Raw genomic sequence first — 17,879 nt, 5'->3', positions numbered from 1 at the left:
AAATAAAAAAACACAAGTCAGGCTTCCTTTTTTTTGAGTTAATAATTATTCATAATGATTAATCTGTCAGTGAGTCCCACACATTTTGTACTCATGGTTTTTTGTCGTCAAGACAGTCCCTGACGGCCAAAATTTTTTTTTTGTTTTTCTTGAAATCCCCTCAAACTAATCAGCTCCTCTTGTCTGCTTAATTTGCGGTTCTTCCAGCGCTCTCTTTGTTGTATTTGTTACTATAGATAAAGTCAGATATAAAACACTGCATTGTGCTGAATTTAAATGCCAACCTCCTCATTTACTTGTATTTGTGACATATGTGCTCTCCATATTATCTTGTGCCCACAACACATGTCTGTAATTAGAGATAATGGATCGGTGGGTATCTTTCTTTTTGAAGTTCACATTGAAGTGCCCTAATTACTCCTCTGATTGCTTCTATAATATACTTGGATGAAAAAGAGAAGGAATGCCACAGAATCTCAAAAATACCGTAAGAAGACGTACTGTAAATGCAGACAGATGAAGTCTGAGGGTGGATGTTTTGTAGACACAGCTTTGGAAAATTGATCCCACAAGTAATTGTTTATGGGAGCAATGCAGCCTTTTCTTGGCATATGAGAATAACAGCTCCAGGCTCTCACTTTGTCAGATCAGCAGCTGTTCAGTAGGAGGATCAGAGGGGCAGAATACAGTCCTGTCACAGATATCTAAAACCACGATTCCCCGAAACACATAGTTGAACTGCATGTCACTTGCAGAGCTGCTATATTTTGATCGATAACAGACAAAAAGCATTTGAATATTTCCGCCTTATAGTGTATTTCAGCTTTTGTGCATACACAAAGATCTGTCCTATAAATTTGGAATAAGTGGCCCACTTTGTGTACTATGTGATGTATGACTTATGTCAAAACGTATATAATTGCTTCAAAGTCAGAAACAGAACCATATTTTTAGTTTAGCTTTAGCACTGTTACAAGCTGTTGGGCTCATCAGATCTTTTTCATGAATCATTCAGTTTTGGTTCTGCTCTATTACACTGTCATAATATATCTTTAATTTGCTATTTTGTTCGCACCCACTTAATCTATACCTATAATTTGCTATGAAGAGCGTGTCCTGTCTTTTGTGGTCCTTTGGTCTTTGACTTTAGCAGTGCCAAATTAAGGGGTATGCTGTTCATTTTCCTTGTTTAATTTAAGGCTGAACCCGTGATTATGGTACACACTTAAGCATGAAGTGGCTTGACAATCACAAGCCACATTTTGCTTCAACACTTCTGAAAATTCTCTTAAGACCCCTTTCTTTAGTCACACATATCATATATAATTCTGACTAAACATGTTTTTTTTTTTTTAACACAACTAAAAACAGTTTCTCAGTTACATTGAAGTTAAATCTTTTCCACATCCCATAAAGAAGATTTTCCCACTAAGCTTCAGCCCACACCCATGAAACCACAATTGTTGTCTTCTTAGAAGCTACCCTATGCCATTGAATTTCAGGCTACACATATGTGGATGGCAGTGACCTTGATTCCTCCTGAGCGCCGTTATGAATCTTTCAGAAAAAACTGCCACAGCCATATCTTCCAGTGCTTGAGTTTGTTGAATTTTTTATTTCTTCATTTTCTTCAATGTGCAGTTGAAACAGCCCTTCAAGGCCATGCTTTAAAACTGGAAACACAGAGAGGACGCTAGTTACAGTCATTTAATAGAACAGGAACTTGTACTTCACACATACATCCTCTGCTGCCCCAGATACATCTTTGAGCTGGTATGGGGGTAGGGATGGCAGCAGCAATCAATATTTTTGCTTCCACGGGGGTCTTTGTTGGGAGTTGTGAGTGGGCTGCTTTTTTACTTGCCCCCTCAGGCTGCGAAACATCGATCGACAGACCCATCCGAGACTGGAATCACATCAATATTCTTTGTGAACATCGGTTAATGGACTTCATGTTTACATGCAAACACTCCCCTTTTCAAAAGTGGAGATTGTTTGGACATTAACACTGGATTTGGTGTCCTGTGGAACTGGAGATTCTGTCTTTTTAGGCAGAGGCGCGACACCTGAAACCTGCATACAAGCAAGTTACAAGTGCTTCAGGCTGGAGTTGCTATAGTAGCGAGCCCTCATTTCCTCACTTTCCCATGAGCGCACAATAGATTTATTCTTCTCATATTTCCAACACCTTTCCCATTGCTCCTCGACAATGAATGGGAAATGTGCAGAACCTGTTCCTGCTCTTATTTTCATCCCACAGGACACATTCTCTGTGTCTGTCACACACACAGATGTCTTAAAGAAAAGAGACATTGGATCGACAAGGCTAGACAGAATAGCATCATTGCTTTTCCGGTCTTTGATGCAATTCAAGGTTTGATGAGAGTGCCAGTAAATTAGATCACCAACCGAGCCTGCTGTCCAGGGAGTTAAACACAGAGAGCGTATTCATTCATTCAGCTTAGCGTATGCTCCTGCCTCTTTTGCACAGAGTGACACCTCTGGGTTAAGCTCCTATAGTTAAAATATCTATATACTATCTTGAACATTCTGGAAAAAAAACTAACTAAACTAAAATTAACATCGACAGCCCACTGGCTGTCGATGTTAATTTTTTTTTAACTCTCTTTGTTGAGTTTTCAAAACATACGATTGTACAAAATAATATACAAAATCAACATCTGTAGAGAGAACAAAAATCACCTTCTTCCTTCTCAACCCATGAATTTTCCCAATTTATCCCCCAATCCCCCCACCCCTCAGCCCCACACTGGTATGCTACTACTGTCAATAATAAAAATAAAGCAGTACACAAGCAAGGCACAACAAAATAAATAGAATAAAGATATATTTATAGAAATAGATAAATAAAAAAGAGCGAAAGAAAAGAAAAACTAAACATTATGCCTGTTGCTCCAAACTCCCACACACCCAAGCCATTGACATGCCTGTGACTCATTCCACTTTATCCCAGTAATAGCTGGGACATAAATGGGATCCACTACCAAATTACCACATTCATTCTTCTTTCCCTTTAAAGGAATAATGTTTTCAAGCTCTAGATGGAACACGACATCCCTTAGTCACCCTGCATGGGAGGGAGGTTTGGGATTTTTCCAATTGAGTAAAGTGAGAAAGCGAGCTAGCCAACAGGTAAAAGCAATCACATAACAGAAATTCCTCAACCAGGCAGAAGCCTGTGGTTTTACACTACAAATGGCAGTCAGAGGGTCTGGATCAACTACCATGTTGTAAGCTTTGCTCAGGGATTTACAAATTGAACCCCAAAAGGAACTTAAACTGGTGCACGACCAAAACATATGAATCAATGTGGCTGGCGCAGATGTTACTTTTTCATAACATCATTTTAAAAGTTCGATTTTTGTCTATTTATTGTCTCATACTGCTTGTTATGTTAATGTGTGCTGCTACAGAGCTGTTGTTGAATGAAAGAGAATAAAATAGGGTCAGAGTTGAATCCTACACACACACATACTAGTTTCCCAGAGTCTTTTGTTTACCTCAGGCATCACTCTGGTTGGCCACGCTGAGTGCTGGAAGCTTCCATTGTGTCAAAAGGAGGCGCAAAAATGATGTTTTTTTTCTTGCAAGTCCCTGGGTGAGAGAGGGGGGGATCATGGCAGGGGAAAGGCAGAGTGGAGAGGTAGAAGAGGTTGATGTTGGAGGGAGGAAGATGAAGACAGAGTAAAGGAGAAAGCGTCTGTTAATCAGTGGGGTTTTGGAGGGTCTGCTATTGTTTGGCTCCCCTGCATAGTCGTGGTAGCGGACAAGAAAAAGCTGCTTGTCTTTTTAAAGGCACAGGAGGCTGGAGTCAGGGGAATGAGTGGAGGAGAGAGGGGGGAGGAGGCAGCCAGAGCAGCAACACAGCTCAGCAATATCAGCAGCCAAACAGAGAGCAGACAACCTCAGACACAAGACGGCAAGAACGCAGGATCATTTCATTTGTTCTGGATTATTCCCTTCTTGACATTTTTGCTCTTGGAGATTTTATTCCTCTCGGTGTTGCATCATTTGAGATGAGAAACAGGAATATTCCCAGTCTGTGAGCGGCCGAGGCTTAGCGATGCTGTGCACAAAGTGAGGAGCCCTTAATCATCCAGCGCTTTGCTCCTGATGTGAGCAAGACTTGCTCATCCTCTGCACTGCAGCACTGAAAGCTCAGCCGGTGCTCACCTTCACTGACACAGGCTGCCTGCCTCCTCCTGCAGGGATCAGACTGAAAAGGAGAGGTAGTTTTGGAGGTGTGGGGCGAGCAGGTGGATGTGGAGGGTGGCTGGGGAGCAGGAGCAGGCAGGGGAGCAGGGGGGAGGCTGGCAGAGCTAGCTGAGGATGGGAGCCAACGAGTCCATGGAGCAAGGAGAGACCCCCTGTCCCTCTCAAGAACACATGTGAGTTTTACCTAACCTGCGTTCCTGCTTAGTGCTGTTGTCGCCTGGAAATTTTAGGAAGTGTGATCAAAATCACTTTATTTTGAAAAGCTGAAAGTCTGGAGAGCAGCTCCACCTGCTTCTGCTTTATTGTTTCTTTTTATTAGTGGCTTTAAACTGCCCCTTAATACAACATAAATGTTCATTTAGGGGAATTTCTTGTGCAGAATGCAATCACCTGTGAGTAAAACATGGTTAGGGTTGCCACTGACTGTGACCACATGATGCCTGTCAAACAGCTCTGTGAGACATAGTGTTCTGTTTTGTTTGTGTCAGTTTTTGATGTATTTTTGCTTCCCCTTACGCTGTCTTTTCACACGTATTGCCGTTCAGCTGTCTCTGACCATAAAATCCAAAGCAACAGAGCACTTCATCACTGTTGTTGTTTGCTTTTGTGATGTAAATAAGGATCTGAGAATTGCAGCATGTGCTGCACATGTGCATCAGTGTGCCTCAACTACAGTATGGATGAATCTTAATAGTCGTTCAGGGGAGCCTGTGGAGCCTGTGGGAACCAGAATTAGGCAACGAGTACAGTAGGTGCCGCTGGGAGGCTGGTGGGGTGATGTTTTGTTCTGCGTGAAGGAGGACGTGGCTGATGCGTTGGGAGCAGAAGCTGGTGACGGTGACGGTGAAACAGAGCGTGCTGTGGGAGGGGGGGGGGGGGGGGGTGAAAGAAGATAATATATAGGAATATCAGAGGATGAGAGGAAGCGTTAGCGAGGGAGAGAGACGGAGGGAAAGTGCTCCACTTTGCTGGGTTTTATTTATATCTCAGACACACTACTGCACAGGGGAAGAAGAATCAGGGGAGAAACGAAGGAGAGGGATAAGGGAACTAGAGTGACTGTGTGTGTGTGTGTGTGTGTGTGTGTGTGTGTGTGTGTTGTGTGTGTGTGTGTGTGTGTGTGTGTGTGTGTGTGTGTGTGTATGCTGTCTGTAATGTAGAAATGAATGATTTATAGCATAATACATAAGTTATTTTTCAGCACAGAGCTCTGCTGAACTCAGACCACAGAGGGCTGAATAATTTGCTAAAGCAAAGTACAGGCTCTCACTGCATTGGATTAGTAACTGTTTTCCTACAGGTGTGCACAACAGCAGCACTGTGCCCGACATCCCAACCATTAATAATAAGGCTATTACTGAGCTCACTCCCTGAGTTATGTAACACTGTCAAAAGTACTTACAATATATAAAGCACACACACATCAAAGCGCTGTAGGCCTCTGATCTGGAAGTGTTAAGCGTTAGGTCATGGACTATGTTTATGCTCAAAGGACGGAAGGAAAAAGTTGATTGAAATAAATAAGGAAAAAAATAAATAATGCAAAAAAAAAAAAAACAAAACAATAGTATAGTGCTACTTCTTCTACTTCTACTACTACTACTACTACTATACTACTACTACTACTACTACTGCTACTATTGCTACTACTATAATGATAATAATAATAATAATAAAGATAAATGACTGTAATAACTATAAAAAGATAAATACAAAATACAAATGAAATAGCTTTACATCAGATACTCAATGTTCTAAATAAGATGCATTCAGTCATCTCTCTCTCATCTCAGGTACCAAGCTCAGGGACATGCAGTAAAAAGGACCATGTACAAATACACTGTTAGTAGTCATTTCTATTCTGAAATCCAAAATGAGTGGCCAGTTTGTTCATGTTTGCCTCGATGGGGGGTTGGGATACGACTGAATGAACCTAGCACGTGATCTCATCCTCAAAATGGATATTTTAACCCCCTCCTTGCTGGTGCTGTGATTCACAGACCTGGCCCGTTGTTGTTTAATGTGCCATCTGCTTTCAGGCAGAGTCTCAGATTAGGCTCGATGAGGTATTACACATTGAGGTAATCCTGGTCTGACACTCTTTTTTTCTCAGTGGCTTCTTTGTTTTTGAGTGGATTTCTTGGACAAAGGGACACTACACTAGAGATGAGACCTCTGCTCTGTTTACACGACCTGGCGAAGGTACAGAGTGATTTTTCATAACATTTTATTTCCTGAAATTGAAGAATCATTTGTAGAGGACAAGAGCCTCTTTGCGCCCTTTTCTCATTACAAAGCCTCTTTCAGTTGCTCCCTGCTCAGTGTAGAAACTGGAGAGGCTCTTGTAAAATGTAAAATCTGATGTTGTGGTGTTTCACAGGTTTGGTGTCTGTGATGTAATACTATAATATCCAGACATTCATTCATCAAGAGGATAAAAGAACAGGAGCTCCCTCTGTTGGTGTCTCATTTCTACCTCAGAGGAGAGAAATGAGACACAGTATTGTTCTTTTACGTTTCTAAGGCCAAGCATCCCTGAGCTGAAGGAGAGATGGAGCAGAGACCCCATACTTTGTTTATTGTATAAAATTGAGTTTCATATTAAACTTGGCCTACAATAACGTGTAGGACGGCCTAAAGAGCCGTGTAGAAACATACCCCTTGTGGTGCATAAAGTAATAGGTTATTAAAAAATAATATTAGAAGATTCTTATATTTAGACATCATGTTTATTTCAGAGTCTCTTGCTGAAAAAGTTAGAAAACAGTCCATTGCGGTTCTTAAAAACACCCATATACTTGGAAAACTAATACAGCTAATAAGCCAGTATGTTTCAATAGTATGTAATTGTTAGCTAACTATTTTTACCTCGCTCTTATAGACAGGTACCAACCAGTGATTTAGTGTCACTTAACATGATTGCACAAAGATTCGTGGGTAACAACAACATCATCAATGTTGTGGACTGTTTTTTTTTTTACTAATAACAAGTAATAATAACAAGTTTATTTTCAATTTAAAACCAACCTTAAATTAAAACTTGAAACAAATTACCAAACGATAATTTGGCAGCTCCCCTGCAATAACTCTGAGGACCCCTCAGGGGTCGCAGACTCCATGGCATAGAACACTGATATGCAATTTATTGCCTCCAATAGTGTGTAGGTGGCCCCCAAACATTTTCTAATTCACAATAAAGATAAAGTGCTTTCATTTAGCAAAAGTGACCCTCAAAGCACGTCGAGTGTTCCTGGTACAGAGTGTAATGAGGGACAAAGTCATAGTATGATTTCATATTTAATTTTAACACAAGCTCCGAGCAGCCGAGAGGGGAGGGATCGCTAAACGAGGAGAAGCTAATAAAGGGATGATGGTTTGTAGGGAAGGAGCAGGAGGCAAGGGTAAGTGAGGGAGTTAAAGGTAAAGGAGAAGTGAAATGGAAAGAGATGGATGATGGTCGAGTCCAGGGAGGGCTAAAAGGTGTTTGACAGCAGAAAGACGATGAAGGGAGCATGAGGCAGCTAATCCATTGATGCTAATCACACAGCTGCTTGGAGACCAGCAGCCTGCCTCCATTCATCCCTCCTTTCTTCTTTATTTTCCCATCAGCTTTCATCTAATCATATTGAAATCACTATTGATTTGTGACATCAAATTTAGCGTTTTGAGAGCAGATATGTGCTTCATTTGCATTGCCAATATCATTTTTAAAAGAATGTGTGTATATATAGGACAGGCAGGTGGTGATAGGTTTACATGTCGGTGTAGCCCAGTTTCCCCATCTTCCCAGTGGCGATGGCTCTCCCTCCAGCACTGTGAAAGCTGTTTAGATAGGCTGTGCTTGCTTTAAGCAGAGATACGTCTCGCTGTCTAAAATGCAGCGTCTCCCTGCTTCGCGCTGCAGAGTTTCTGTCTCCAGGCAGTCGTCTCAGCCTGTGAGAGGCTGCTATTAACTGCTGCTCTCTTTGTTTCTATTCGCCCCCATACCCTGACTGCTCACCCACACGCTGCCTTTTCCTCTTTCTATGTTTTGTCTGCAACCAGATCACATAAGTGCTATAGAAAATAAGATTGCATTAACACAGAAGACACTCCCAGATTGATCTTTATCCACCTTATTAATAGTTTTAATTAAAGATCTTCTTCCACCGTGTATGATTTCAAGTCGATTAGCCTCCATCTGTTTAAATTTGAACAAATAGGATCAATAGTAATCATTCTGCAAGGAATAGGACAGTAGAATAAAGAATCAAAAAATATATATTTTTTAATTTTTTAGTTAAACCAATTTGTGGGTTGTGAATATAGTGTAATGTTGATGCTGCTTCATACATCATATAAAACACTTCACTGGACCTCATTGGTTAGGCAAGCCTCAGTTGTGTGTGTTGGACTGTGTGCATCCAACGTGTTTCCTTCCAACGTGGAACATATGGCGGCAGCAACCTCCCGTTACCATAGCAACACAGTGTTTGCAGTCACATGAAAAATGTCCTCTGCAGGACGTAAACGGAGCGCTGAAATGAGCCCTAATTACCTCATTGTGTCTCTGTTTTCAGTTTTATTTTCAACCGTCCTCAAAGAAGCAGCTTTTAATTTTAATACTACACATCAAAACAGAATCTCCAGAGAGTGGCATTTCGTACAGCTTTTCATAGAAGAGTTTGTTTGCCGTATGCTTTTTTGGTCTTTGCATATTGCACTCTGTAAGTGGGTCTTGTCTGTGTCAATGCCTGTCAGACCATCTGACACTATGATCCCGGTTCCCAGTGACTGATCCAGATGGATCTCCAGGCAGACCAGTCTTATCCTGCTGGGACACACGGGGCCCCTCACAGAGATTACAGCTCTGGCTCCTGTCTTTGCCATGTGTTGTCTCATTTTTGCATCCTACCTACCTCCAATGTGTCTGAGGTGTTTTTAAGGCTTTTGATTAGCCTTTTTAAGGCTTTTGATTAGAGAATTTCAATAATGTAAAAATGTTATAAACAGGCACCACTTACCATTTTATACCCCACTGGAGCTTTAACATGCAGTGTAATGCTTTTGTGTAGCCGGATGAATTGTTCAGTGGAGCACATTGTAGTGCATGTACAACATGTAACTCCCATCACATTGATGGCAGAGAAGAATCTGTGCTGTAATGTGACCCCGGGGGGTAGTGGACATATTGACCATGACAGAAAAGGCCTTCTCCATATCACTAGCTAACTCAGCTCTGAATTTTTGATGTGCTGGCCATATTGACCACATTGATGGCTCGATGTTGTCTTTCATGCTACTCTATTTGAACCATGTTTGTGAGCATCTGTGACAAAAGACTCCCACAGGACGCTGAATGGCTTCAGAAATGCCTCGAGGTGAATCCTTATAGATTTGCTAGATCAATATAGTGCATGGACTTGGAGGTGTCGTTATATGGCGGGGGTTCTTGTCTCTTCTACCGTCTTGTATTTGTGTGTTAAGGAGGCATACAGGGGTCCACAATAATGGCACCATTTCCTCTAGGCGTTGCATTTTTCATTACTGTTGTATACTTTGCACTGCAAAAGAAGATGCAAGGATTATGGAGAAGCTATCTCCTGCACATGCACACAATAATATCTTTTAAGGTATCATTAGTTATTAGATGGTGTTTCTTTAGTTTCACTATATTTGTGAAAATGACCTGCTGGATTTGTACAGCAAAATCTGGCTGTGTCTATGCACTGACCAAAAGATGTGTGAATTTTCTAACTGATCTAGGCAGAGATGACACTACAGTTCAGCTAAAGGTTCAGGAAATATATATCAGATCCTCAGCTTCATCAGAGCAGGTTACACTGGTAGGCAATGAGCTTTTTCTTCTGTGTGGATACAGCAACATGGTTCAGGAGCACTAGAGAGAGAGAGAGAGGGGGGTAGAGGGAGGGAGGAAGGTAGAGAGAGTAGGGCTAGCAGAGAGGGAGGGAGAGAGTACCAGAATATACAGTATGCAGGCAGTGGGCTTCTGCAGCCAGTCTCGTTCAGATTGGGAGGCATCATCTCCTACTGGGGAGGAGAGGAGACAGACTGATGTGGCTACAGATGATAAAGAGGAGCAACGTGAAAGGACTCAGATTGTAGACTGGAAACAAAGAGATATCAAACTACAGATAAAAATAAAAAAGTGGTGGAAAGGCTGGATCTGGTGGTCATCATCTGAGGAGGAGACGGTGAGCGTCCACCTGTGTGTCAGGCAGTAGCATCGCGGTGCGAAGAGGTATAACCCGCCGGCAGCCATGGCTGTGAGTACGTGGCAGGCTCTGTCTCCACTGCAGTGGGCTCGCTGGGGCTGGGACACACTGCTGGGAGGGGCAGGCGACGGGGACAGCCCGGGCTCGGATCCGGCTCTGGGGCTCCTTCGCAGTCTCTCCTGGGGCTCACGTCATGACAGCATGATCAGTGCTGCTGGGGAGCCAGTCAGACAGAGGTGAGACAGGACAGGAGGCTGCTGCCACTCCGTCAGGTTATAATACTATGATCAACGGAGCATGGACATTTGTATTCAGGTTGTCTGATGAGCTTCGCTTCGTGTGTGTGTCTGGTGTTATGAAAAACCAATCAATACTGCTTTTGCTTTGGATGATAACACTGTGAATTTTATTTCTAGCCTATTGCTGTGCAGAAATTGGTCTCTGTTTTCGGCTCAGTCCCTCCCTATCTTTTTCATAGAGGTGATATCTAAAGATCTCTCGAGGGGGTCTTGTGTGTGTATGGGTGTTGCATGTGTGTGTTGAGTTGGGGGTAATCCTGTGTCTCAGATGTGTCATTATCTGTCAGCTCACTGCAGATTCAGCGTTTTCATTAGCAGCCATAAAAGACTACAAGGAATAAAAACAGAAACACATACTAGCCTGGGGGGGCTTTTAAAAAAAATAGCACTTGCTGCCCCGACAACCTGATACACATTTATTTGGTTTGTTAACACATTTACACTATATATTGCATTAAACACTATTGAAACCATTTTCTTGGGAAGTATATGTATTCTTAATGAAGTCTTGTGTCTTGAGGAGAGAAGTTAAGCTCATCCTCACTTGACGTCAAAGATGGTGCTACAGTCACTCGAGTCATTACAGTTCAAGTGATATCAGTCTGACGTGTTCTCATCTTTTGTTATAGGAGCTCAGACTCTGATGGAGCATTTGAGACCCCTGAATCCACAACTCCAGTGAAGGCTGTTTCTCCTGTAGATCCCCCAGCACAGCAACTAACATCTGAAAACAAAGGTACAGTGAGTAAATTATGCCACCATATGTGCTTAGCTCTAATATGGTGTGATGCTCTATAACACATTTGTAAAAAAGGAAGTGCAGAAAAGTGTTGTGCACCATCTAGTGGAATAAAGCAGCACTTCTCATCTGGCTTTGTTTGCTGAGACAAGCATCTCCACTGCACAAACCTGGAGCTGTTTGAGGCTGAGCAGTCAGTTCTCTCTCATGTGGTAATTTTATTACGACTTTCTGTCCAACTGTGAGACTCTTATTGAATTATTTATAGCACATTCATCCTTATAATTGGATGTGTCAGAAGCCAACTGCAGTTTTCATCTCCATGCGGGCTTCCTCGATCACATTTGCATCTCCTCCTTAAACCAGTTAAAAAACATGATGGTCCCAATTTTATTTCATTTTGATGTTAAGCTCCTTTCGTAGCTAAAACCCTTTTCTGTTCTGTCTCTCCTTCTTTTGCAGTAGAAGACACCTCCGTCAATGATCCTGCCTCTGAATTGCCTTCAGCTGATCGACCATGCCGTTCCCCATCCATTGTTTTTGATGAGAACAGGCCCATTGCAGCCAGTGGCCAATACAACATAGAGTTATTGGCTGGAGATTCAAGTCACACTCTTACCCGTTCACTTAGCTTCCAGGGAGGAGAACTAGACAGTGGTGGTCTGTTGGACGGATCAACAGCGGGAGGCTTCCGTCCACATTCTGAATCCTTCAGCGTAGGCACCGACAGCGCCCCAGGGACGCTCCACAGACCCAAGAAAGTCCGTCCTGGGTCTTTGAAGAAGAAGCCTCTCCTCAGACAGAACTCTAACCCAGAGAGTCCAAGGCCAGCGTCATCCAGCAGCACCCCAGAGGTCAAGAAGCGGGCGAAGCCTCGAACTGCCAGCCCTCTCCAGGCTCAGGAGGAAGCAGAGGGAGGATCTGCAACTCCGAGTCCTGGAGGAACTCTTCGCAGGACCAGGAAGAGCCGTGTGGTGACTCCTCCTCCTCTGCCGGAGGAGACCAATCATACCAGCCAAGAGGAGAGCCTTGTTATCCCTACCTTACCCCTGTGCCACGAGGAGACCCCACTCCCTGGTAGTCCACCGGTCAGAGACGAATCCCCCATCCCTCCTAGTACCTCTTACAAATGGGATCCAGATAATTTTGAGAACATCGACCCTTTCAAGACTGGAGGTAGTAAAATTGCCAATTCCCCTGTCCTTGGTCGTAAAGATCCTGTGTCTGCCCCCATTACAACACCTCCAAAGAGTCCCCCTGTCCTGGCTGTGGAGCCGTGTCCCCCAGCTCCTCTTGAAACGCCGATCAACAACCCCGAAGAGCAACCCATCCTCCCAAAGCGTCAGTCCGTAAGGCTGGAGTTTGACTACTCTGAGGAGGGCAGCGAGGCACCACACCAGGCCTCTCCCCCACCCAAGAAATTGGGCAAGAAGCCCGGTGCCAAGATGCCTCTGAGGAAACCAAAGCTCGGGCTGAAGAAGGCCCCCCCAATGCAGACAGAGCACCTGGACAACAATCCGCCAGAATCTCACAATGGCAATGAGAATGAAATCTCTGTTCCTGCTGCCTCTTACAACATTCAACCTGACAAATGGGATGATCCGAACTTCAATCCATTTACTACAAAGAGAGGCATCGCCAACTCCCCCAAACTGTCCCGGCCGTCTTATTCCTTTGACCCCAATAACTTTGATGACTCCGTAGACCCTTTCAAATCTTCCAATAAGATGGCCAACTCCCCTCCAAAGGCCTCTGCCTCCTTTGAACTGTCATCCAATGACTATGACAATGAAAATGACAATGACAATGTCGGAGAACTGGAGGACCAAAACCAGAACAAACCGGCCAAGAAGAAGAAAACTCCGATCAAATCGTAAGTTCATAGATTATTACCATATGACTGTACTTTAATGGGATGGTCCACGCTCCTTTTTAAAGAACATTGTATTCATGTGTAGGCATGTCTGCGTCTCTGTTGGTGAGGTCGGTCTGTGTTCGTACAGTCTCTTGTCTATTATGCCAGTGTCCTCTGTCTGTCTCTCTGTCACCTGTGTCTGTGTATTCTCATATGTCACAGGAAGTCCAGGGGTGTGTCCTCTCTATGTTGTCTGTTGTAAGTACAGGGACAACACAACCATCCATCCCCTTTAAAAGCAGCATGTTGCCCCTCTTCCTGTAAACAGAAACATCACGATCCATTGTGCTCGCTATCAAACAGATCCATTTAAACTTTTTTTAATCCTGCTCATTTTAACAGGAAGGACCTGTTCTCAGTTTTCCTTTAAATTCTGTATTATGTCTGGTACAATCCCATCTATAACGTGGCCAGTAAAAAACATCATAGTACAATTCTGCCCCACAAAGGCTAAATGCAGCAACTACAATTTTGGTCAAAATTCAGTTAGGATTGAAATTGAACATTTGGATACTTGTTCTATCTTGTGACAACATTTTCTGGTTCAGTCAGTTCTTTTAAAGAGGAATTAGGGTGTAAAATTTGCAGTAACCACAATATGTAAATAAAATCCAAGGCAAAGCAGAGTAAATGTACTGCGTTACTGCACTCTGCCTTTGACTCTATTGGGCTAAAGAAAACTGTAGTAAAGGTAATACAGTGAGTTGAGAATGTGAGAATGAGGATGATGCCAATGACAAAAAACTGATAACATGACGATGACTATAGAAAGATAAGGGAAGAAGAAGTTGATTATGTCAGGTAATCTTAATTTAGGTCAAACTTGATGATGTGACTATTGCAGCAAAATAATACTTGGGGGTTGCTTTCAATTCTCTCTGTTACTACTTTTAAACCGGACATTTAAAATATGAACAAAACAAACAAAAAAATATATACAAGTTCTAGTAAGTAAATGATTTAGAAATAAATGACAAAAGTTTCACTAAAAAAAAAGATACTAAGATTGTAACATTTTGCCATTTCATTACCTTTTGTTGTGTTGGTTGTGTAAGGTTATACAAAGGCAGAGCACTGAACACTGTAGCTACAATTTTAGGTCATTTTTGGGGTCATAGGCCAAATCATTGCTTTTGACTTTTAGGCATAAAAATTTCTTTGTGAATACTTATTTAACAAGGGTGTCACCACTTTTACAGCCATAACACAATTGGCTGGATGGTCAAACTACTTTGTATTTTTCTCTTTTTCAGTGTTAACTCAGCTATTTTTAGTCAGCACTTGAAGGGGGAGAATTATTATAACCAGACTCCACCATTTAACCAGTTAAATCAGTGTAATGTGCATTCAAATATATATTTTTTAAAACTTACTACATATGCTCACACTAGCCACAACATTGAACTTATGCAACCATTTGGTGCAAAACACCACAGTGCAAAAAAGTGCGACAGTACAACACAGTTGCATAAAATGCTTGAAACCGTCTTCCAGTAGAGGTCAGTGCAACAGTGCTCAATGAGGTTCTATTGAATGAAAACTTGCTTATTATGCTTAGTTATATGTGCTATGCTGCCTTTAGCAGTTACTCTTTAAAACATTTCAGACAGTTTCTAAAAATGTTTTATTCACATGTTTTCCAAAACAAAAGTGTCAGTAGTGGAAAAAAGTATTTTATAGTACCTTTTTGTTCTGAAGCTATAACTGCTTTGGAGGTTTGTGGTTACTGCCTGTGTAGCAAAGGAGGTGCGTGTGCTCCCTCTTGTGTTCATTGTTGGTTATTGTCGAAAAAACTAAACTACACAGTAATGATTATGCTATTGTAGAGAAGTATCATATTTGGGGGGTTATTTATTATTATTTGTCTTAATTATATACTTAAATTCAGTCATAATGACTTTGGTGAGTAAATACAACCAGGAAACACTGAGTCTAAAAAGGTTTATTAAAGACCATTTGCAGAAATTTTCAGTTATTATCGATCAGACATGTCATTAACATTAAATTTAGAGGATGATAGTTGTTGTATGTTGCTTTCCAAGGACTTTGACCCTATAAAACCTTTGCAGAATCCGCTCCATTTACAAAATCTATAAATTTAAAACTGGAGTAACAAAAATAAAAATCTTCCACGAACAGTTAATCTGCAGTAATAGATTATATCTGCATCAGTGTCCTAACTAATATGCTGCTTTACCAAGTACATACTAGGAGCTGTGTGATTTGTGTGAAAAGTAAACTATTCATAACATTCATTAACCTCTGCTCTTCACTGTGCAGTTACTAACTATGGATCAAACCCTTTCCACAAACATTTCACTCTTCTGTTCATTTCAGCCACACATAGACTACAGTAAGTGGTAATGCTACACGTATGGTAATGCTTCTCAATGCAAATTATGTTGTGAGTTTATGCAAAAGCAGATGCACCCAACCAGTTTTACATTTTAGGATTTGTGACTTCAAACACACATGAGATATGTAACAAATACGTAATATCTGGTGTCAGACAGCGACTGTTGGATCCAATGAAGCTGAAAGACTCTTGATCTTGATTTTTCTTTTTCTCAGTAATACTTTCAGAGTGAAGAGGTCGCCAAAGAAATCCCCATTGTCTGACCCATCCGAGGTGCGTACTTCTCCATATCTCTACTGTATGCCTCTTCCTCTTCCCTCTGACTCTGACACTGCCACCTCTATTTCAGGATCCTTCGCCGGCAGATGAAACACCCTCCATCCACCAACAGGATGACCACGCCACAGACGAGGAGAAGCTGGCCTCCTCCACCAGTCATAAGTGGACAGCCCTGCACGATGCAGATTTGAACTCCGAACAGCAAGACTTTCCTCAGCCGTGCGACCTTACATCCTTTGTTAACGAGAACAGTCTTCCTCATCAGACTCCAGGTGAGGCTTAGCTGTCTGACTCTATTGGCTCCGTCTTTGTACCTCCAGCAGCCATCTTCGTCCAAATAAATGAGAGATCAAAGCATACCACAGACAGGCGGCGCTCAGAGGAAATTCAAAGCTTATGTTTGGATAAACAGTCGTGTACAGTACAGTAACCATCCACTTTACTCTCCATTCATCCAGCAATGTTATTGATTTTTGATGTGGCGGTGAAATAAGCCTGCTGGCCCAGTTCTCTATGAACTCTGACCTCCAGAAGAGGAGCCTCTTCCCAGAGGCTGTGTGGCTCAACTCATCTGGGTCAGAGATGCAAACAGACAGTCCCGCCTCTGCTTCTGATTCCAACAGTCCAGAGCTCAACATTTACTAGAAATGTCTCTCCATTTCCTCCTCTGCATCTAAAACTTTGTCTTTCTGTGTCAGCGCAAGACTATGAAATTGAGTACATGGAGAAGCTTGGCTCCGCTTCACCCGTGAGTATCTGATGTTATTCAAAGAAATTATCAAACATTTGCTGCTTTCTTTATTTGTACTGGTATGTTTTATATGTAACATGTTATTATGCCTCCGCGCTGGCGAAAGTAGTGGCCGGAAGGATTATGTTTTTGAGTTGGAGGTATGTTCATGTGTCCGTCTGTCTCATTATTGCGAACGCAGTATTTTAAGAACACCTTGAGGGAATTTATTCAAATTTGTCACAAACTTCTACCTTGACCCAAGGATGAACTGATCAGATTTTGGTGGTCAAAGGTCAAGATCACTGTGACCACATAAAACATGTATAACAATGTATAACAATTCATACACTAATTATGACAAAATTTCACATAAATGTCTAAAAAGATAAAATAATGAAGTGGTGACATTTTATAATGTCACTGTGACATCATAATGTTCTTCAAAAACACTTCTCCAACCATTACTCAGCGTCATATCATATAGGATCAAATGATTACAGATGAAATCTTTTGTGCCCAAAACTGTGCTGATTGTATCGACTTTATGTGCTGCCGATGGATGTAAACTGTAACCACGACTTGATGTGTTTGCAGAGGCGTACAACTGTAATGTGGTAATTCTACGTTAAAATCAGAATTCAGACTTAAAACGTTTTCTTGTATGTTGTAGCCACTGTCTGTGAAGAAGCCATCTTTGTACCTGAAGTTGGATTCTGTGTCTGACAACTTGACCAAGAATACGTGTGCGCATGGATCTGAACCCAGCTCCCCCTGCACTGGGTACAACACACTCTACTACTACTCTACTGCATGTGTTTACTGTAATATGTTTGTTTGTTTGTTTGTTAATATCCCCATTAGCTTCTGTTTTAAACTGCAGCTACTCTTCCTGGGGTCTCCATTATTTCCACTGACTAAATTTTTTAAGATTCATACTCACAGTTCGACTAAACACATTACAACACCATTACAAAACACAATAATCAACACAAACTCACAGCCTGTCTAATATATACAGTAGCTCTACATAATGATGCATCTCCTCAGTAGTTGAGAAAATAAAATACATAGAAACGTATTGATTAAATCACAAGAAAAACTAGACAG

General features: G+C 41.9%; 1 protein-coding gene across 4 annotated transcripts in view; it reads left to right on the top strand.

Annotated features, from left to right (window-relative positions):
- tacc2 (transforming, acidic coiled-coil containing protein 2) overlaps positions 1-17,879 on the top strand; it is a 47,398-nt gene that overhangs the window by 15,918 nt on the left and 13,601 nt on the right. For all 4 annotated transcript variants that reach the window (XM_042501838.1, XM_042501837.1, XM_042501836.1 and 1 more), the window contains exons 4-9: positions 11,380-11,486; positions 11,952-13,362; positions 15,976-16,033; positions 16,110-16,311; positions 16,738-16,787; positions 17,443-17,552. In XM_042501838.1, the coding sequence (XP_042357772.1) occupies positions 11,380-11,486; positions 11,952-13,362; positions 15,976-16,033; positions 16,110-16,311; positions 16,738-16,787; positions 17,443-17,552 (1,938 nt within the window). The remainder of the gene's footprint in view (positions 1-11,379; positions 11,487-11,951; positions 13,363-15,975; positions 16,034-16,109; positions 16,312-16,737; positions 16,788-17,442; positions 17,553-17,879) is intronic.

The sequence above is a fragment of the Plectropomus leopardus genome, chromosome 15 (genome assembly GCF_008729295.1).
Source record: "Plectropomus leopardus isolate mb chromosome 15, YSFRI_Pleo_2.0, whole genome shotgun sequence".
Lineage (NCBI taxonomy): Eukaryota > Metazoa > Chordata > Actinopteri > Perciformes > Serranidae > Plectropomus > Plectropomus leopardus.
Note: the sequence above shows the minus strand (reverse complement) of the source record. Positions and strands in the feature narration are given on the sequence as shown.